Genomic DNA, 23,039 nt, shown 5'->3' with positions numbered 1-23,039 from the left:
GGTGGTTGTTCATGGGATACCGGCCGAATATACCGGGGAGGAAATTCTGGAAGATCTTACAGAGAGGGGGTACCATGCTACCGAGGTATATCGGTTTAATGTGGCCCAGGGGGAGGATCAGGGAAGCGTCGCCCTATCCTTCAAGAAAGGTACCGCAACCGCCGTACCCACCCCTATGTTCAGAGGGTGAGGCAGTGCGCCATCTGCCAGAAACTAGGACATACGGTAAAGTACTGTAAGGGAAAAACCGTATGCGCCCAATGCGGAGGAGAACACGTGGTGGCTGAGTGTAGGGTGGGTAGCAAAATTAACTGCTCAAACTGCAAGGGCAGCCACGCAGCCAACTCCCCGCAATGCCCAAGAATACAAGCGACCAAAGCAGCACTAGGGAGGCAACCCAGCAAGTAAAGAACAAGGAGAGAGAAGCAAAAGTAGTCAGAGAACTGGTGGTGGAACCAAAACAAGCTCCAGCACCGACTCTCTCAACGTCCGATGCAACCTCACCCGTAAAGGTAAAGACAAGAAGAAGAAAGAGAAGAAAACATCTACCAAACCTGTAGAGGTCAAACAGATGACAAATCCATCCAAGAAGAAAGAAGAGGAACCGAAAACGAAGATTCATGAAGAACACTTCATTCCTAAATTTAAAACGGAAAGTGGCTTCATGAACTTCATGATCGAGTTCCTCAGGGTGGCCGTGTCCAATGAGGACCAAACTACCAAGATGGCAAGCCTACTGGGCAAAATAAAGACACACATGGTCAACGCCGATGTCCTGTGTGTTATGATTAATTCAATCAACACGGTAAAAAAAAGATCAAGAGAAGAAGACGAAGAAACCACAAAAGGCGATCAAACGGCAAACCTCGCACTCCGTAGAAGAATATCTCATGTTCGTCACTACAGTACTGGCGATATGCCCAGTTGCTTGCCGGTTTTAATACCAAAGACGAACACTAATGAGGTACCTCCTATGGAATGTGAAACGCCAATTGACCAATAAATAGACAAGACAGAGAGGCATCCATCCGGACAGTTCTACAGATGTGCTGAGCTGAGAAAATACATCACCCGCAACCCGAAAGATGTAATATGCCTCCAAGAAACCAAGCTACTACCAACCAAGAACGACATCCAATTGCCCGGATACACTTGTCAGAGAAGGGACAGACCGGGCAGCACGACACGTGGCGGCGGTCTTGCCATCTACGTCAGTGATAACTTAAATTATATTTCTGTTTCGCTTGTCGTAGAGGACCCTCTAGAAGCAATGGGCATAGCCATCACATTGAGCAATAATACAAAATTGACAATAGTGAATGTCTATGTACCCCCAGATGTCACGAGAAAACCAGTTGACTTCCAGTCACTTCTCGACCAGCTTCCTCAGGGCGAATTTGTGTTTTGCGGGGATTTCAACGCAAAACACGTCCTGTGGGGGTCACCGAGGAATGACAATCGGGGGATTAGCCTATGCTCAATAATAGAAGAGAACGACCTAAGCGTACTGAATGACGAGAGCCCTACTTTTGTTGGAGGAAATGCCCCACCTTCACACCTGGATCTCACGCTCTGTACGCTTGGTATGGCAAACCGCTGCGACTGGCAAGTACACGAAGATGAAACACTTGGCAGCGACCATCTACTGATAGAACTCTGCATCCAATGTGAAACAACCAGGGAAGTCTATAACGGGAAACCCAATTGGAAAATAAAAGAGGCTGATTGGGCTAACTTCCGTGTAGGCTGCCTTGGGTGGAAAGAAGAAGACATCATCGATGCCAACATCGACGTGTACGCAGCCAACATCACGAGTGCTATTATAGGAGCCGCAGACGACTCCATTCCCAAGACTTCTGGAGGGCAATCAAGGATTAGAAAACCTTGGTGGTCACCGGAATGTCAGAAGGCGGTTAACGAAAGAAAGAAGGCACTACGCCTACGGAAACGCCACTACAATGAAGTCAATCACCAAAACTACCTGAAGTTGAAATACGCCGCAAGAGACACCATCCGGAAAGCACAAAGCGAACACTGGATGACATTCTGTAATGCGTTGAATCAAAACACGCAAACAGGTGCCGTCTGGAAGAAGCTGAACGCCATGAACGGGAAGCGCAGATCATTCAACATACCAAACCTAAAGAATGTAGATGAGTACGTTACCAACGGCAATGAAAAGGCAGATCTACTTGCAAAAGCTTTCGCTGACGCAAGCAGGGACGAAAACCAATCACCAGAGTTCCTGAAGAGAAAGGAAATCTTTTACTCACAGCACCCTTCATTAGAAATTGAACCTAATGAAGGGGCTAAACCAATCAATCTCCCTTTCTCTGAGGAGGAGTTAAATAAGGCTCTTTCCCTCAAGAAGGATAGTGCGGCTGGTGAGGACAAAGTAAAGTACTCGATGCTCAAACATCTGTCTAGAAATGCCAAAAGAAAACTACTAAACTTCTTCAACACATCCTGGCTGGCAGGAGAAGTACCCAAAGAATGGCGGAAAGCCAACGTCATCCCTCTTCCAAAACCAGGTAAAGAGAGAACAAAGGTAGAGTCCTATCGACCAGTAAGCTTGACATCCACACTGTGCAAAACCTTGGAAACAATGGTTAACATACGACTACAGTTCTATCTGGAGAGCAATCGACTGATCGACGAAAATCAAAGCTTGTTCAGGAAAGGGCGTTCAACAACGGACCACTTGGTGAGACTACAGCAAGTCATGTCGCAGGCACTCCTCTCTGGGAACCTGTTATGTGTCGTGTTCGTAGATTTAACTAAGGCTTTCGATTTAGTCTGGCTAGACGGGCTGCTCTTCAAGTTAGGACGTATTGGTATAACGGGCATAATGTTTCGGTGGATCAAAAGCTTTCTGAGCGATAGAAGGATACAGGTGAATCTAGGCATATTCCTGAGTGCCGAGCAAACATTAGAAAATGGCACGCCTCAGGGGTCGGTTATCAGTCCTACTCTCTTCAATATCATGATCAACGACATACAGAAACCTTCCTACCTCGACGCCAAAACTGAGTTAGCTAAATTTGCTGATGACAGTACCATATGGAGGAAAGGGAGGAACTTCTGTGAACTACAAAAGAACATGCAGAAGGCCTTAGATAAATTCATGGCATGGGCAAACGATTGGGGATTCAAAGTCTCGGAGAAGAAAACAGTCGGCATGCTTGTAAGCAGGGATAAACAGAATGACTCTGTGTATGAACGGGAAAACCATCGAGTTTAAAGACCAAACCAAGTTCCTTGGTGTAATCTTTGACCGAAGGCTGACCTGGAAACCGCACATCGACGAGACTGTAGATAGATGCACCAAAATCTTAAACTTAATGAGGAAAATAACGGGCAGCACATGTGGTGCCAATAGAGTTACATTAATGATGGTGTATCGTGCTCTAATACGCTCTGTATTAGACTACGGCTCTTTGGCCTTCATGAACTGTGCGCCAAAACTCTTAAGTAAGCTTGACACCATCCAATACAAAGCTCTGTGTATTGCGACCGGCGTAGGGCTTGGGACTAGGAGAGAGGCATTACTACAGGAAGCCGGGGAGTTGCCCCTATCCCTAAGAAGAAAAGAACTAGCGACAAGGTATTGGGCCAAGATCTCGCAACTGGGCGAAAGATCCCCTACTTTTGTCAGTCTACAAAAGACAAGATATGTAAGAGATCCTAGAAAGAAAAGCTTCGGCCAGGGTATCAGGGAAACAATCAAGGAACTGCAACTGGGGGAGCTCGTGATAAATGAACACGACCCCCAGCGATCGCCCCTTGGACGCTCCCTATACCGCCGGTTAATCTAGATCTACTACAGAAAATTGACAAAAAAACAACCCCACTGTTGCACGTGCTTTCTCTCTAGAACACCTGGAAGACAACTGGCCGTCTGATGACTGGGACCATGTGTACACGGATGGCTCACGCAATCCTGAAAGGGGCACCAGCTCGTTTGGAATATACCTGCCAAACGGGAAACAGGGAATAAGCAGGAAACTGCCCAATAACTGTTCGGTGTACACTGCAGAGCTTGTGGCCATTCGTGACGCTATATCATGGATTTCCCATCAAAAGACTAGTAAGTTCGTCATTCCAAGCGACTCTCTGAGCAGTCTGATTTCAATCCAAAATGACAACTCGGACTCAAGACCAGAAGTCATTTTGGAAATCAGGCAGCTGTACCAGAGGGTTATAGAGAAGGGAAGCAAAGTAGAAGTCGTGTGGATTCCATCACATGTCAACATAAGAGGAAACGAGGAGGCAGATCGACTCGCCAATGAAGGTCTCAAGGACACAGCACCACTCCGCACCATTGACTACAGCACCACGGAAATCTACAGTATGGTCAAAAGACAGGTCAATTCAATCTGGGAATTAAATCTCGTTGAACTTGACACATACAGATTCCGGCTGGATGACAAGATCTACACAAAGACAACACTCAATCACCCTAGAAGAGATATTTGTAGACTTATATCGAAGCTAAGGGTGAAAGAGCGGCTGCGAGACTACAAACACCAAGTCATCATCTGTGAGTGCGGAGAAGAATGTACCACCAACCATGTCCTGGTAGACTGCGAGGTATACGAGGAGGAGAGAAGGGAACTAGTGAGAACAATGGAGACCAACAACATACCATTCAACACTAAGAAACTACTCTTCCCGAGACCAGATCTGAAACTGCAAATCTTCGAACAAATCCACGCCCTAATGGACACAGTTGGACTAAGTAGAATAGTGAAGTAAGAGGGGGTCACGGTTAGACGGGCCCGGCATCTAAACACTAAACTACATAGGGGATTTATACCAAACTGGCAGGATAGTGGAGTAAGGGGGAGTCACGATCAGACGGACTCGGCATCTAAACACTATTCCACCAAAAACAGACACCAAACCTACAGAATGGCATAGTGGAGTAAGGGGAGGTCATGATAAGACGGGCCTGGCACCTAAACACAAACCCCACAAAGATGACATCTACCAAACTAGCAGGATAGTGGAGTAAGGGGGAGTTACGGTCAGACGAACTCGGCACCTAAACACTATTCCGCAAATAAAACTTGATACCAAACCCAGAGAGTGGGATAGTGGAGTAAGGGGAGGCCACGATTAGACGGGCCTCCACCTAAACACTAAAACGATGACATCTACCAATCCAGAAGCAGATGTAATCATCTACCAATCGATATGTTTTATATTAAATAAAGGGAAGAACTTCCCACTAAACCAAATCCATGGCCTAAGGCCAAATGGAAAGATTGCAAAATCATATTCTAAAAAAAAAGGAATCAGCTTCGGCTCTCCTATGTCTTGTCTGCGATATCACTTATGTGGAAGCAGACGTTAAACACCAAAAACGAACGAACGAACCATTATCGATGCACAGACAATTTCAGATCGTATCAGATTCATCAAAGTAAGATCTGGCAGGTTAATAGTGAGGCATCCCTTCCAAAATATACAGATGACACATATTAATTATTTGCACAGTTATCAAACCTTTGTTTAAACAGAACATGTTCATAATGAACTTAGTTAGAACTTCCACCATTTTATAAATTAGTGAGCCCTGAGCGAAAAGTATGTACGTTTTGGTAGTATTTTGCTCACGAGTTTTGGGCGTTGGACGATGTGGCTGTACCTATGGACCAATAACCCTTCTTTAGATATTAACTGAAAATGCTAATCACGTCTACACTAAGTTCAAATTAGGAAAAGGGAGAAAATACTCATCATTGACCATAGCCTTAAGTGTTACGGATCTATACACTAATGAGTAGTGTATCTCAATGAAGTAATTCGCCAAATAAACACATGCACTAAATTTCTACAGAAATTAGTCGCAGAATGTTATGCCTCATCGAGTGTGAAAGACTGATAGATGAACCCATTTTAATAGTTTCCTTCTTCGCAGCAGGACGATATACCCAATTGAAAACCAATACCACCAAATACAATCATATACTACGTCACTTATATATATCAAAACAAATGAGGTCATTCGTGGAATTGGCAAAGATTGTACGTACATTGCAAGTTTTCAAAGAATTAACTTAATTTGTTTTATATAATTGAAGTAATCTGTCAGTTTTGCACAAAACTGATCGAGGGAGTATGTATGGAAGGGTATCGCTGCCAATATTAAATGCTCTGCAACAATGTCGTGTCCATTGATTATATGTAAAAAGTACAATGTACAAAGTCCTAATACCGATAATGATAATGTCCAAATACCTCTAAGACAAGAGTTAAATGTAAAATGTCCAAATACGAAAATCCAGGTATGGTGTTACATATTAGTGAAAAGCACGTTCATTTCTGTTTGTAAATATGTACATAGTTTTTTCTGGTACAATCGTATTTTCATAATTCAAATCCAATAAATATCACACTATTAAAGGGGTATTCAAGTAAAAATACTGGTCTAAATACGAAATTCCAGATGCCATGTTACCTATTACTGACTGATCTTTTCAAATATGCAAATAACATTCATATTTGCTTAACTTTACAAAATAAGATTAAAGTTGAAGTGAAGGAAGGGGGGGGGGGGACTAAATTAAAAAATGTATAGTCATTCCTCTCTTTAAATATATTACTTATTTGTTGGGCACAAGTAATTAAGTAAGTAAGTAAATTTATTGCATAAAAACGCCCACGAGGAGCAGCATACAATTACAAAAATTACATTAATACAATACAACAAATATACATGTAACAAATAAACGAACATTAATACAATACAACAAATATCGAACTTATTATATATAAAGCTAGAAATCAATTAAATAGAAAGGGGGGATAATATATATTATTGTTTTTTTTTTAAATAGATCAAAGTTAATTAGGCTGTACTTAACTCTGTTTATAGAGAGACCGGAAAGAGTGGGGGGGTATTTAAAATATCAAAATACGGGTATCAATAAGAAATTCCAGTTATTGTGTTATAAATTACTGGAAAGTATGTTTCGTGGGCTCTTTCCATCTATCATTTATTTACTGGCACATTCATGGTTACGCACGGTCGTCTAGATAGTTTCTTATAATGTGCCAGCTTGATTTACTGTTATCGTGCGGTGAATATACTTATAGTGTGTTGGTTTATAGTGTGCCGGGTTTCCGTATAGGTTAATAAGTCACGTGATATCCTACATTTGCATATGAAAGTTGATGCTGTGCGAAAGTTGTTATGTAGAAAGCGTGAAGGACAAATGAGATGCGGCAGAACGCAAATGTAAAATGTAATGAGAGGAATGAAAAGTGTAGACACGTAAAAAAAAAAGCATTTTCCCATTTGTCATTTGACACTTAACATTTGACGTTTTACATTTAACTCTTGCCTTAAGAGATATTTGGACATTATTATCATCGGTATTAGGACTTTGTACATTGTACTTTTTACATATAATCAATGGAAACGACATTGTCGCAGAGCATTTAATATTGGCATAATATACCCTTCCATAAGTATGTCCAAAATAAACTGATTTTAAAACTAAAACATCAACGATAATTAATCACATTGTTTACTTTTAGCACCATTAATCTATAGTGATGTCAGTGAAATTAGAGGTCAACCTCAAGATGATATTCAGTTTGTATGGTATTATGAGTATGGCTTGCCAGTAGACACTATCATATTTACTCGTTATAACAAAAATACAAAGGTAGACATATTACTACGGTTTACAGTCTAAGACCCACTTTCCATGTATACATATTCGCGCGGGATTTTTTTGTATTTTCATCGGTAACGAACAATCTCTGAATCAAATTTTGGAGAATAACACGCAAATAACGCCATAGGTCAGGATTTCTCTTCAAAGCCTGGAGCTCGATATTGTTTACGTGCAGTAGTCGCCTTTTTGTAATAGCACCATGTCCAAACTGACATTTGAATCCTGAAATTGCAGCAACAAGAGTGGTTGATGACTTAGTGGAAGAAAAAGCCATTTTTGTGCCCCATAACATAAACATCCATTTGTGCACACAATCGCACACTTCCTTCGGGAAAAAATCTGCGAAAACGAAACGCGTTCATGAAACGCGGGGCCTTACAATATCAATATATTAGAATTCTACTTCTAAACAAACCACACGCGTATTGATCTGATTAAGGCCTAAGCAAAATAAGTCTCTTTTCATAGCGACAGTTCAAGTTACCAGTGAGTAAGAATATACAGGTTCTGTGAACCATCACCTTTCAGTCCAATGGAATCCAAGGGCTGGATCATTTAGTATCTAACTGACTGAAAAGGCTAATCGGGGCACAAAACCCAGACCCGTGGCCATTTTCAAGAAGTGACATTTTGAATTATGGCCGGCATATTGAATCAGAAGTTTTTGGGATGAATTGGAAACTATGCAAAATTAACCTGACAATTAAATATTATACGAGTTTTTTCTTCAGCACTGTTAGTCAAGCTCAAATTTAAAAATGTGGTCCTCTCCGTCACATATCTCGGAAGTTCCCACGCAAACGCCTGATTACCACCCAGAATCGAAATCTACACAAACTGTTGACCCCCCCCCCCCCTCTAAACGCCTGATCGCCACCAAGAATCTACACAGCAGTAGATCTAGAAAAACTATGTCTCATAAATTCCCCTTTCTGGTGACGATACTCCCCAATGAGCTATCGGACTAAAATTGTCAATTTATTTTTAACAGGCGGTTGCAGTTGGTAGTTGGAACACTGATGTGTTTTCACCAAAGTCACTGGATTTTGTAGATCGGCTGAGTTTTAATATAACAAAGCTTGATGGTATCAATGGAAAGATAACTCTGTCTTTACTCCAAACAACTCAAGAAGATTATAACTTTACCTATATCTGCAAGATTACCTTTGAAGACGGAAAATCTAGTTCGAGTCATGGGATGCCGCTTTACGGTTAGTTACAAATCTATATAATTTGACAGTTTTTATATTCCAGTAGCACAGTTAAATGACATAGGCATGATCCTTTGATGAGATGTTTTTTATTACAGGAATTGTGTCTGTCAAAGATTCAGCTTATCAGGTATATGGTGATCCACATTGATCCATACCAGTTCTGAATCAAATCCAATAAATAATTTAGCTTCCATCGCAATCACAATATTTTCGAAAGTATGGGAGAGTTAATGATAAACCTCATTTGAAAATAAATCAAGTTCACAAGGTATCCGGAAAAGTATGGAAGACCAAATGGGACAATATTCATGATTCTTGTTTCTACATTCCAGTTTGACAATTTTAGACACGAACGCAACATTCTAAACTAATGATTCTGTTTTACATTCTTATGTCAACATTTCATGCACAAAATCAACATTTTAAACAAAAATTTCACTTTATGTTTCATTTTTGGCGTTTTATCGGCAATTTTTATATATCATTAAATATTAAAATTAAAAAATAATTTCTTAATTTTACACGACAAAGAAATCAATTCATTGGTTTCTGAAAGTATCTAAAAACAAATCTGGAATTTGAACTCTTATGAAAATATTTTCTACGTTTCAAAAATCATTAAATATTAAAATTAAAAAATAATTTCTTAATTTTACACGACAAAGAAATCAATTCATTGGTTTCTGAAAGTATCTAAAAACAAATCTGGAATTTGAACTCTTATGAAAATATTTTCTACGTTTCAAAAAGTCTTGAAGTTAAAATCTTGAAATGAAAATGTCCAGAAAAATATAATGAATTATCAACATTATTACACCAGAGGGCGTTAGCGTATGTGTACAACTTTGATACAGACTATAGATTAGAAATCATAATTATCATCCATATTTGCCACATTCGAAACACGCGTAGGTCTAATTTACAAACACTATTCTATAGTTATAGTTAATACGAAAAAGTAAACAAATAACAGTGAATAGATTTCATTTAAAACACAGAATTATCATCCATTGTTGCCATATTCGAAACACGTGTGGGTCTAATTTGTAAACATGAAAAAGTAAACAAATAACAGCGAATATGTAAGAAAGGCCTTTGTCCTAATTTTTCTATGAATCAATGAATTGATTTCTTTGTCGTGTAAAATTAAGAAATTATTTTTTAATTTTAATATTTAATGATTTTTGAAACGTAGAAAATATTTTCATAAGAGTTCAAATTCCAGATTTGTTTTTAGATACTTTCAGAAACCAATGAATTGATTTCTTTGTCGTGTAAAATTAAGAAATTATTTTTTAATTTTAATATTTAATGATATATAAAAATTGCCGATAAAACGCCGAAAATGAAACATAAAGTCAATTTTTTGTTTAAAATGTTGATTTTGTGCATGAAATGTTGACATAAGAATGTAGAACAGAATCATTAGTTTAGAATGTTGCGTTCGTGTCTAAAATTGTCAAACTGGAATGTAGAAACAAGAATCATGAATCATGAATGATAGTGTTCGTCCTCTTAAGGCCACAATGCTCCACGCTTAATTTGAAAATAATTTATTAAAATTGTAGCATCTATCGCGTTCACAATATTTTCCGTAAACAGGACAAGACTCCAATGTTTTCAGAACGCCGTCTTCATTAACCCATTCGGAGCAGAACAGTAGGTCGCTAAAACTCCATTTCATTTCGTTTTTAGAACGAAAGGCCGCGAAATGTTTGCTACGGGCGGACGGACGGACGAATATGGAAGAATGAAAATCGATAGGCTTTACGCTCACATGTTCCTAATACATGACACTAGAGAGCCCATAAGTTTGTTACAGAATTTGCGTAAAAGGTAGAATAATATCACTGGAAGCACCCAAAAAATTAAAATCAATATCGGACAACACTTGTGTTCTCTGGTGGGTCCAGAAACGTCGTACATATTTCAAAGTTTGCCTATAAGTTTTATAGCGAGGGCTAATGATATTGGTTCCAAATTCATTAACAAGATTTACATCACGTAATACTACTGATATTTTGACTGGTTTATCAATACCAAACCATTTCCTCTCTATGTATTTAAACTATTATCATACTTGCCCTTCAGTTAAATAACGAGGAATTTTACCAGATATGATGTCATGAATATTTCCACCATTAAATTAACCAATCAAGTATTGGCGCATTCTAGGTTGAGGGCGTATTAGCCTTTAAACAGACATGCGCGTTGATAAATCTTTAGACCCATTTCAGATATAACGTTACCAGAAGTAATTTCTCTGAAGCGTAAGATGAGTGGGGAGGAGAGAATTAAATACGTTTTATCTTTGGGTTTTATGTAGACGTATGCTTGTAAACCTTATACCCTGCTTAATATAAAAATATTTTAAGATAAGTCATTGTTTCTATGCTACATCCGGTTTGAGAACGGCGACAAAGCCAAAGCAAAGTATGTGTGGCAGGGATGGTTTGACACATCGGATCTGGTCAGTTTGTGATTCAGCTTACACATCCATCCAATTATGTTACATATAACACAAGATGTTTCGGGAACCTGGAGGATTTACATAAAAGGAAGAAGAGATTAAGAAGAAAGTTACGGCAGAATTTGCACCCTAAATGAACGCATCCGTGATGTTTAGGTAGTAAATTAGAATTTATAACATTTATCAAATCGAATAAAATGTATTATGCCGTCACTAACCTACTTTTTTCACAAATGTCGTCAAGCGAAATGGTTCACAATCTAAATTAATTCATCATTACTGTTTCAGAGAAAGAACCCCCTGTTGTTGAAATGTCCATAAGAGAAAGCCACCCAAGATATTTATTTGCTTTATTCGGGATTGTTGTAGTTGAGGTTGTTATCGTAGCTGTAACTGTAGTCATTTATATACGTGAGTATTTTATATCGAGTAAGGGATACATTACACGTTGTCTTGTTAATAGAATATAATGTAATTTATGGAAGACCAAGCAACTATTTAATCAGAGTTATTTTTAGTTCTTAATTCAAAGTCCTTATTTCTTAATTCTTCATTTGTTGTCGTATTCCGACATTTGTACACTAAAATTAACATTTGTATCTTAAAATCGATATTTGTTTTACAAGTCAGACTTTAAATATTGATACAAATTTTAATGTTAGTGTACAAATGTCGGAATACGACAACAGCTGAAGAGAAAAGAATTAAGGACTATGAATTAAGATCTATATAAGAACACTGAATAAAGTGATGTTTGGTCTTCCATAGAAATTATCCCAGCCATCAAATCCTTGTGCAGAAAAATGAGACGTTATACCTCATTTCATTACACTCTGGTAGGAATTAACCTTGCTCATCTTCTAGAGGCAGTTTTTTTTTTTTTAAAAAAAACCTCGACCGATAATATTTTCTGGCTTGTTGATTAAGTTTTTTTTATGGCTATCAAGACAACTTGGTCTATAGTAATTTATATTAAATTATATCTAGGACATGTTCAACTCGATTAACATTGAATCTACTCGCTAAGACTATATTAAAGAAATCTAAATTTAACATGGAAACAATTTGTATAATGTATATATAAATTTCAGGGTATCGAAGAAGAAAAGCAAAACATGCAAAGAAAGGTAGGCAGATTATCGATTTCATATATGGTTCCTTACTGATTTTCTTGGTTTTTATTTTCATTAGCAATTAGGAGATAACAATAGTCGGGTCACAACACCCCAGACCCATCATATTCTGGGGGGAATAGGGTGTGGCGATGGTTTCTTATAGAAATGACCCAGGTGAAGTTATTTGTAGGTTGCTACCACTGAAAACTAAGGACTAACATCAGGAGAGCAGAAAATATAAAATGCCAGCCAAAAATATTCTGAATTTCAACTTTACAAACATTGTTGACGAACTGTCCCTTGTAATATGCGAATTTTATTGGTAGTCGGACTCATTTACCACAATTTCCGATTCGTCCAACAAACGAGTGGTTCACAATATGATGGCCAAAATCCAAAATGGTGTTAGCAATTGGCGTGGAAAGTATTATTTGAATAGAAATAACAACATACGCGGGTGCTATGTCGATTCGGTGATTTGTGGGATGCGGTACATGAATATTACATTTCCAAGTTGATAGAACTAATGGGAAAGGGGGTAGAGTACAAATAATGAGCATTTTCGCGACGATATACCTACACATGTAATAATAACTACCATAAATTCTGGACAGCAATGAATCGTATCGTTCATATATTAGTCATAATCACGTGTCAAGGGTCTGGGTGTTTTGCGCATTAAAACATATTAATTATCGACTGAGAAGTTGTTTAATCACCGAGACATAGAGTAAACAATAAAGTCGGTTGCAATATACTCAAAACTCCTACGAAACAATCCTCACAAACAAAGATATATACCAATATAACATTCCTATTATATCGATAAACACATCACTGTATCGAATTCATCCATTCGGATTGATCCAATCTAGATTTATCCATTCGGACAAGATAAATCTCAAACAGGAATGTGTTATCTACTATATATTGGTTCATCTGAGGTACCCATATTCCAGTATGAAACACGTGAGACCACACGTATACATAGAGCGGTTTTAGACACGAGGTTGCATATCTAAATTGATGTTCCAGTAAAAGATGCCGTGCAACATCACTAGAAAAAATTCAAAACAACAAACACATCCAAAACAACATAACTACCAAATTCTACAGTAATATCAATATATTGGACAATATTTTCCCCCAAAACAATTTTTCAAAACACAAGATTAAATAACAAGATAATATTATTGTAACATTAGGCCACTCAACTAAAACAAAAACTCTGTGTCCGTGGCTAAGAAAATGAGAATAATCGCTTTCAAGAATGGTTGCAAAAATTGGAAACTGGCGGAATTCGGGTATAACGTTTTATATACTTGTATGTTGCATCTTTAACTTTTGCAGGGCACCGAGATATAAATTTTAATACAGCCCAATCAGGGAAAGGTAAGCTGCTAATCGATTTTCATTTTCTTGTCAAGACATAAAATATGCCTTGTCGATATTACTGGAAATGGCTGCAAACACATATCCACTAATTCATATGGCGATTAACAATCTTAAAGTTAATTAAAAGAAGTAAAAATAAAGCAGACAGTGACCAGTGATGAAATCTGTACGTAGGATAGACCAGCTGTTGAAAATATAAATAGTTTTGTGCAAATATGTTGATGCGATTTTATCCGTCGTGTACAAACCGGCAGCGATCCCCGTACTATGTGGTAAGCGAGCCAACACCTGGCTCACTGGACAAACGCGGCTCCAATCTGATTAAAATACACATCTATATACTGTTTAGTTTTGTATACCTTCGATGGCCTCTATTAAATGAAGATCTGACTAGTTGTAGTCGAAGGTCGCGTTAGAGGTAATACGAGCGACGTTAAACCCTATGATGTCAGACATTTGATTAACCAATCAGCGTTTATGTTCCTAGTGGGTTACCCACAGTTCCGTGCACCTCATGCCAAAAACTCGCCGTAAAAGACCGTTTCATTGGCTAATCCCTCACATAATCCAGAAATCAGGTTATACAACAACTCTTTCAGATCCTAGTGTAGTAAAGACATAGAAAATTAAATTTTGAACTATAAAAAACGAAACGAAATAGAATTTGTGTTTTAATCAGATTGAACGCGACTCCCTATTACAATAATGTTCTCGTGATTAAAGCAAAAACAAGGAGTGCAATATGGTTTAAAAATAACGATACTATGTTGATCAAAAAGCTTTAATTATTTTTATTTAAAGATTACCCGTACATGAAGTACAGCGATTATAAAGTATGGAGGAAAAACAATAATGTGTTGAGTCAGTTTGTTATGAATCATTTTAATGACGTGAAGACTGGACTGTTACGAACAAATCTTGTTACTGCTGATAACCTTAAGGATTTGGCCAAGGACAACCCATTTAACGATGCAAATAAACTTGTAGACTTGTTAACGGAACGTGGAGAAAATGCTATGTCTATAATAGTAGAAACCTTCAAAGAGTTTGATGGACTGCAAGAAATTGCAGTCAAGCTAGACAAAGGTTTGTGTATTATTTTCAAGGCAATTACTTTCTAAAGATCTCTTTTACGAAATAAAGTAAAACTTCAAAGTAAATTCATGCTTTATACTTTTAAAGGAGCTAACCCTGTAACTCAATATTTTCCATAATATACAAATTAAAAACACGAATTAGGTTTCAATATCTGTCCATTTCAATCAACATTGATGTTGTTATCTTGCCGTTTACTCTATGGTGTTGGGTGCCATGTGTAACAAACAAAGAACAACTTATTTTACAAGGCAATATGGGAATAATTAGTAATAGGTGATTCAAAAACGTCAAAATAATACTTTAAAAAAAACGCGTAGAATGGAATAAGCGGGCGGAAACGGCTGCCTCTCAGTTTGGACGGTTGAAGTATTTCACCGGACATAATTGATTATAAATTACAAAAAACATTTAAACATTGAATATAAATAACTGCATAATTATGCATTCACATTACATTAATATTAAAATATGCTTTTAGAACCAGTTTCGTCTATCTTAACGTTCCAAGTCTTTGGATCCAATCGTAATTGTTTTTATTTGTTCCTGTCCGTTAGACTTGTCTAAAGATGAAAGAATGAAAGATGAAGACTACACACTATGGACGAAAAATTACCCAACGCTGGTTTTAAATGTTATGGACAAATGAACTTTTTAAAAGAGAGATTATTGATGACATGGATATGAAGGACTTTGGTATACATAGAGCTGTAGGTAAACGTACAGGTGCAATCAAGCTTCTAAACATTTTAAGTCAGCGAGGAAAGAATATCCTACCAGATATAAACGAAGCGTTAGAAGCTTGTGGAATACCTAAAGTAGTGAAATCTAAATCAGGTAACCACACAGCATACAATTCTTTCTAAATCTTTATTGAAATAGCAATGGGTTAAGAATATGCCAGTCAGGTTTAACTTTATTAATAAAGTAAGCGAAACTCTCGGTCATGTTACATAAGGGACATGCAATGATTGGACACAAGTCGGTTTATGCAGTTCTTTCTACAGCTTTGTCAAATGGCAGTCGGTTACTAATATGCAAGTAACAATTACATTTTAAAGTTAGTTTATGTAATTAATGGATTACTATTTAGACTTTTGTTAAAGACTACACTGGTGTGTGCACATAACGCAAAAATAATCAAGATTACCATGCAAGAGCTAAATCTGATTATTGGAGGTCTTACGATAGTACTTAAGTGTTATATAAATTATTAATTAACTGACCAAGACCATAATCAACTCCCGGTGTCATCGGATGCTAGAATGTTTCAACAGATTTAATTTAAAAATGGATAATCAAGACTTTGTTTATGATCTTCACAATGGTGGAAATGACAATTAAGGCTATGCTGTTCATATAACGGTGATAACTCGGCTTAGAGTGAAGTAATTTGACTGAAATGTTTAGCATATTCCCTTTGCATTATCTATGTTCTGACTGCCAGCTCTTCATCTTACATAATAGCTTTTTACGTTGTAGTTACACTTTATATTGTATATGCTCTTACACGTTATATTTAATTCTTATTTGGCTTGATCGGACTTTAATATGTCTTAAAATACAGATGTGACGTCACCCTTTGATGTTGGCGTACCATTATTTTAAATAATCGTACGGGCAACTTGCCAATCGTACATTAATTATACTATTGGATTATTAGACTCGAGTGACGTATTTCACTGTAAAAGCACGTGCGGAGTGTCTGTATTTTAAGTTGTTTAATGGTCTCGAGCTTAAGACATTGCGTAATATATTGTAAAATATATTACTTAATGTCTCGCTCTCGACAATTAAACAATACCTATAAGAATAAAAATTTTGATAATAGATGCCACAATATAAAACATTATGTAAAAACAACTTCTCGAAATTAAGACTTAAAGAATAATAGGCAAACTACAACAATTACATATTGGTATTTGTTTAAGGTGCATCGCAAACTACATCGATGAAACACAGGCACTATATGGTATGGGCGAAAAATGAAAAAGAATTCATGGTAGCTGCCAGAGAGAAAATTGATATTTTAACAACTAAACTGGTTGAAGGAAATATTATTAATGACGATGATGAAAGTGAAATTACTTTGGGTAAAAAGATAGGCGGGTGGAATAGTGTGTGTATACTTGTAAAGATTCTCGTTGAACGTGGTGAAGATGTCCTTCTGGATATTATTAATGTACTCAAGTCGATGACACACCATGGGTTTAGTGACGTAACACAGAAACTAGAAACTGGTAAGTCTGCATAATAATTATAAACCATGATTTCAAAATCAAATATGAATGTTACTAATCTAAATCTGGATTTCAGGTATCAAAGCGAAAAGCTAAAAACTGAAACGTCACCCATTATGTCCGGATGTTTATAAATGGTCATCAGAACTTCCATAAGATGTTGATAAAAACCTTTGGGTCGAAAATGTTACCTGACACTCTTACATAGCATAACCGAAAGGTCGTATTCGAACAAAACAATCGGGATTATGAAGAACAAGGGACAATATTAATGATTGGGAAAATTACATATTATCTATTCTGGAATAGGATCTAACAAATTGTTTTCGGTGCTTTTAGATTTATCCCGTATCGGACGAATGAAAGATGACCACTACCGGGTGTGGCAAGACAATGGCACCTTTGTAGTGAAGAACACGCAGTTCATTCTGACAAATGTAATTAAAAAATTACTGGAAAGACAAATACTAGAAAATGTTGATTTACAAGAGATAGAATTACATCAAAACATTAGTAGACGAGCAGGTGCTATTAAATTGGTAAATATTTTAAGTGAACGAGGGGAAGATGTTTTACCAAATATAATAGAAGCTCTTCGATCTGGTGGATTTGTAACGGTTGCACAGAAACTTGAATCATGTAAGAATAAGAGTATTTCCTAAATGAATATAAATAATAGTTCCTAAATGAATATAAATAATAGTTCTTAAATGAATTTGAATAATATTTCTTACGTGAATTCAAATACTATTTCTTAAATGAATTTAAACAATATGTCATAAAGAATGGTTGTTAAATGCGTTTAAACATAATACACATTATTAATTTTCCAGATCTATCCCGTTTCGAAAGAATGAATAACTGGCATTATCTGGTATGGCAGGCGAATAATGGTTATCTGCGGGAAGGTTTTAAACCACATTTGGACACTTTAAAAGAAAGATTTAGATCCTCTAATATATTGGACGTTCATGATTTGAAGACAATTGAGAAAGCTGAAAAAGATAACAAGTCTGGTGGGTCAGCAAAACTGGTGGAAATGTTGGGCGGCCGAGGCAAAAATGTCCTTTCAGCCATAATCATGGTCTTAGAGCAACACATGCCGGAAATAGCCGAAAAACTAAAATCAGGTATTTTATAAGTATTCCACACTATTATTCAGTATAAGCCTATTCTGATCACGTATCAGGATGGTCGTAAATCACCAAAAGATTACGCATGGATTATCATTCAAGATTTATCACATGCCAAGGCTGTTCAGAGAAGGATATGAGGAAAGCTGATTTAGAATTGCATATGCCATTGATGGTTCCCATACACAGCCCCACGAAAAAACAAAATTTCACCCTTTGAATGTACATAGAGGTTGCACGTTTATAAACATTTATAGATTAGAATTATGAAATCTTAAGTTTTGGAATTGAAAGTTTATCGGGAGATATACAAGGGATTATTTATAGTGTACGTGGCTTAGAATTCCCAAATATAAATGCTATCTTTAATCAGTCCTTAATCAATTTTATATACGTTTTCCGACCTGCACAGTGTTTTGTATGTATTGTCGTATGTGAGCATATGGTGTCGTAACGCAAATGATATAGCCAGAGGAAGTTCTACGAAACTGAAAACATTAGCTTGAAATAATACCTATATTTTGTTTTGTAAGTTTATTTTTATCATTATATTTCAGATCTTTCGAGATTTGAACGACTGAATTATCCCCACTATAAAATATGGGAAGACAATCGGAAAAGCATAATAAAAAGTGTCGAAAAGAATATTTTTCAGTTAATAGATAAGTTGCATGCTGAAAAGATTCTAGTTGACAAGGATAAAGATGACCTTCAAAACGGCACGTGTAAAGAACGATCAACTGAACTGGTAAACCGGTTGAGATTTCGTGGCAAGGATTCACTACCACGTATAATAAAAGTGATGAATGCCTGTGATCTGAAAGAAGTAGCCAACAAATTGGAATCAGGTATTTTATTTTTATTCTGAAAACATTTAATGTCCGTTGTACCGATGAAGAGCGTATGAGTTATATAAATGGCTGTTAGGGCTAAACTCCTAATGAACATCGGGTCGTCCGGTTAACTCCCACTGCTACTGACCTTAAGTAAAACTGATTGTGGGTTAGAATCTAATACAAAATGAAGAAGGGTTTATCGTCCTACTTTTCCTCCCCACCCGGGCTAACGAGAGAGAGAGAAATGGGGTTTAACGTCCACTCGTCACAGACTAGATCTTTTCGAGACTAGCATATGGTTTAGTATTTTATTTCAATAATTCGCTTGCTCGTAGGGGTCTTTAGCAGTGGGAGGAAACCGAAGGGCCCGGAGAAAACCTACGAGGTTGGACAGGCAACCCTACTCCTTGCCACGTACAACTGGGGCTAACGAAAACGGGCGTATCATGTTATAGATCTAGAGTGGGCATTCTGTTCGTTATTGTCAACGTTATCAGTTATATGCTACAGGCAATATACATTAGTATTCCAGAACTCATCTGTTAAATAAATAAAATAAAACCAAGTACGAACAATCCAAACCATAAGACAGAACTCGAAGTCCTAAAAATCGTTATAGGCAAAATAGTGTATTCAAGCAAAATAGTGTAATAAGCAAATGGACTGCTCCTCGTGTACAAAATACACGACAAACAGTGGTAACAGGTGTCCGGATCCAGAAGAGTAAGCTTACCCTGCCTGGCGCCACACCCGCCATAGCTGCATCCAAACTATTAGGCGAAATGTCGGTAAAATAGCGTGATTGGCCAATGAACTATCGGTATGCAAAATGCACGCGATGAACTGTGTTAACAATATGACGGCCATAAAACTTTTTAAAGGTTTTAATAAGTTTAGTGCGCAAGTATCCTTGTAGTTGAAGCTTACATGACAAATGCCTCGATCTACTTAAAAAATCAGAATAAAAGGAACAAGCTCTCGCGTAACGAATTAGCTGAGACACAAACACTCCATAAGCTGGTGATATTGGAATGTTACTACTAATAAATGGAAAGTTAACAATCGGAAAGTCAAACTCATCACGTTTATCGTACAATTTAACACTCAGTTTATGACAATTTTCAAAATCGAGACGCAGATCCAAGTAGGAAGCGTAATTGTCACTTTCAGTGGTGTTTTTAATTTTGAACTCATCAGGATATATGAATTCTACATAATCACTAAATTTAGGATTATTAAGTGATAAAAATTTATCGATATATCGATAAGTGAAATTAAAAAGTCTGACTGATCATTTATTAGTTTTTACGAGCGTCTGTGTGTAATCGGCTTCCTACGAATAGAGAAACAGATCAGCAAGCAAAGGTGCACAGATATATTATGTAATAAAAGTCGAGATATTGGAGTTATTACTCACTAAATTAATTAGTGCGCTGGTATAAATAATAATAGAATTGATTATAGATTTGTCTTCACATTATACACAGTTCATTCGAGAAACGTCCCTGCTTCTAGGTTGTATACCCAAAATATCTCAAATGTTTCTTATTATGGTTCGGTTTTGTTCAGTGCTTTAAACACATTCTTTGGTTTTCAGATTTGTCGCGATTCGAACAAATGGATGAACACCATCATGAGATATGGGAACATAATAAAACGTTCTTGATCGATAATATCAAAGATAAATTGCCGGAGATAACAGAAGAGTTGTTTGAAATGAAGATTATAGATAAGGACGACCGTGAGATAATTAGAAAGGATAACAGCGAGGAAGGTGCTAGAGAACTATTTGATTTATTGAGTTACCGTGGTAAAGATGTCCTATTAACAATAATTGATTTATTAAGAAAAGTTGGTCTTGTTGACGTAGCAGATGAACTAGACAAAGGTATTGTTTTCTAGATATTTTTAACATTCGCTTGGTTATTTGAACCAAATAGAACTGACGGAGAGTTAAACTCAAAAAATATGATTGCAATTGCATAAAATAATATTATTCATTAGAATATAGAAATGTTATAACTGAATTCACCTATGGGTATGTTTGTGTGGTTTCAGATGTCAATATGGAAGAAGAACCTGGAGACACAGATACACTACTGCAATCAGAATCAATTCAATTAAAGCCTTTGGGACGATATCATTGATAAGTTGTTTAAACGGTATAAACTGTAAGTACAGCTAGAAATTGTATCCAAATTGTCACAATGAATCATTGTACTAATTATATATAATTAGGTTAACAGAATTATATTATTTTAATTTGTTATGTTTGGTTATTTTAATACTATTATAATTATATGCTTTGAATGATAGTATTTATATTCGACACTTTTACATGTGGTGTAATGGTATGGTCAAGATATTAGGTGAAACATAGATGCAGAAACTATCCCGTATGTGCATTTCACACGATCGAAAAACTTCCACCTGGAATAATATATTGTTAGATACGCCAACATCAAAGGATAATGTCACATTTGTATTTTAAAATGGTTAAATTTCCAATTTATATATTCCATTTATTATTGTTTTTATATATATATATATATATATATATACACATATATATATATATATATATATATATATATATTCCATTTATTATTGTTTTATTTTTTTATATACATATATATTCCATTTATTATTGTTTTATCTATTATTGTTTTATTGTTGCCCCGTCGAATGAATTGTTTTATTTCATTGTGTTGTGAATGTAATGGTGTTTTGTGATACGTCAACTCCAACAGGGTTATATTGCGCCACACTTATGGTGTGGCCGACAGACAAACCAGAACAAATAATCACAATATAATATATAAACATAAATAGAATAAAATCTCACAGTAAACATAATTAAAAACAAAATATCATAATGCTATGCATATATAGGTTAAATATGGAAAAGAAAATCAGATATTTTTTTAATTAAAATTTTCTATAAATAAATCTATCACTTTACAATATAAATCCGGTTGTGCAAATATAAATTCTATATTAGATGGCAACTGTTGCATTTTGCATTTATTCAAAATATACTTCACTGTCAAAACAAATTAATGCCTCCTGTTGAACCTATATGTGTTATTATTATTATTATATGTTTATTTTAATACATTATATTTTAATACATTATTATATGTCTATTTTAATAAATTATTATATGTTTATTTTAATACATATTTGTTATTACTTTGTATAATACAATATATCTCACTTATCTAATTGTATTACAATATGGACTCCGACTAGTAATTATTTCCCCTTTCTACAGAGCAATCATTGTGTGAGATTTTCACCTCAGTCAACTCCAAATCCCCGTAGCAAAAAATCTAAACGTTCGTTTTCTTTGATTGGGTTGGTTTCGATACACGATAATACTGTATTGATATTGTAAAATATACTTGTTCATGGCACATGACATGTATCTAAATTAGTGTTGAGTAGTCATAAGAATGTGTATTAAATAATGACTACTGTATAATTTCTTATCACTTTCTAAACAGTAGTCATGATTCAAAGGAGCTAACCCTGAAACTCAATATTATACATAATATTCGAAAATGAGAACACGAATTAGAATTCAGTATTCGTCAACGCAGTCAATATTGATGTTGTTGTCTAAAACCTTATATTGAAAACATAATGTATATTTAAAAATCAGTACACGATCCCAATGATAAAGAGGCACCCCAACATTAGTTTTTTTCCGTTTTGTGTAGATGTCAGTGTCGGATGAAGAGAGGGGGGGGGGGGTCTGACTTGACTGCAGCCAACGACCCCAATGATAAAGAGCCCCTCCCCCACACCACCAGAAATTAGGGTGGGTTTTTTTATTTTTGAATATGATGTG

The 23,039-nt window shown here is 36.2% G+C and overlaps 1 protein-coding gene and 1 long non-coding RNA gene across 2 annotated transcripts; both read left to right on the top strand.

Annotated features, from left to right (window-relative positions):
* Positions 1 to 11,674: 11,674 nt before the first annotated feature.
* On the top strand, positions 11,675 to 15,618 carry LOC130010548 (uncharacterized). The gene is made up of 5 exons (XR_008789250.1): positions 11,675 to 11,783; positions 12,464 to 12,499; positions 13,838 to 13,879; positions 14,684 to 14,968; positions 15,535 to 15,618. It is a non-coding gene; the product is annotated as an uncharacterized LOC130010548 (long non-coding RNA).
* Positions 15,619 to 15,649: 31 nt separating this feature from the next.
* Positions 15,650 to 21,386, top strand: LOC126817094 (uncharacterized). Its single transcript, XM_050543910.2, has 7 exons — positions 15,650 to 15,814; positions 16,909 to 17,217; positions 17,557 to 17,856; positions 18,051 to 18,347; positions 18,908 to 19,198; positions 20,784 to 21,074; positions 21,245 to 21,386. Exons 1-7 carry the CDS (start codon positions 15,655 to 15,657, stop codon positions 21,331 to 21,333), a joined length of 1,737 nt encoding a protein of 578 aa, XP_050399867.2. The 5' UTR covers positions 15,650 to 15,654; the 3' UTR covers positions 21,334 to 21,386.
* The last annotated feature ends 1,653 nt before the right edge of the window (positions 21,387 to 23,039 follow it).

The sequence above is a fragment of the Patella vulgata genome, chromosome 1 (genome assembly GCF_932274485.2).
Source record: "Patella vulgata chromosome 1, xgPatVulg1.2, whole genome shotgun sequence".
NCBI classification, from domain to species: domain Eukaryota; kingdom Metazoa; phylum Mollusca; class Gastropoda; family Patellidae; genus Patella; species Patella vulgata.
The sequence above is the reverse complement of the archived record's forward strand: the minus strand, read 5'-3'. Positions and strand labels throughout refer to the sequence as shown.

Coding starts and splice junctions, on each gene's coding strand:
- LOC126817094 (XM_050543910.2), top strand. CDS start 15,655: ATGGATATGAAGGACTTTGGTATACATAGAGCTGTAGGTAAACGTACA. Junction 17,218..17,556: donor AACACAGAAACTAGAAACTG/GTAAGTCTGCAT, acceptor CGGTGCTTTTAG/ATTTATCCCGTATCGGACGA. Junction 19,199..20,783: donor AGCCAACAAATTGGAATCAG/GTATTTTATTTT, acceptor TTTGGTTTTCAG/ATTTGTCGCGATTCGAACAA.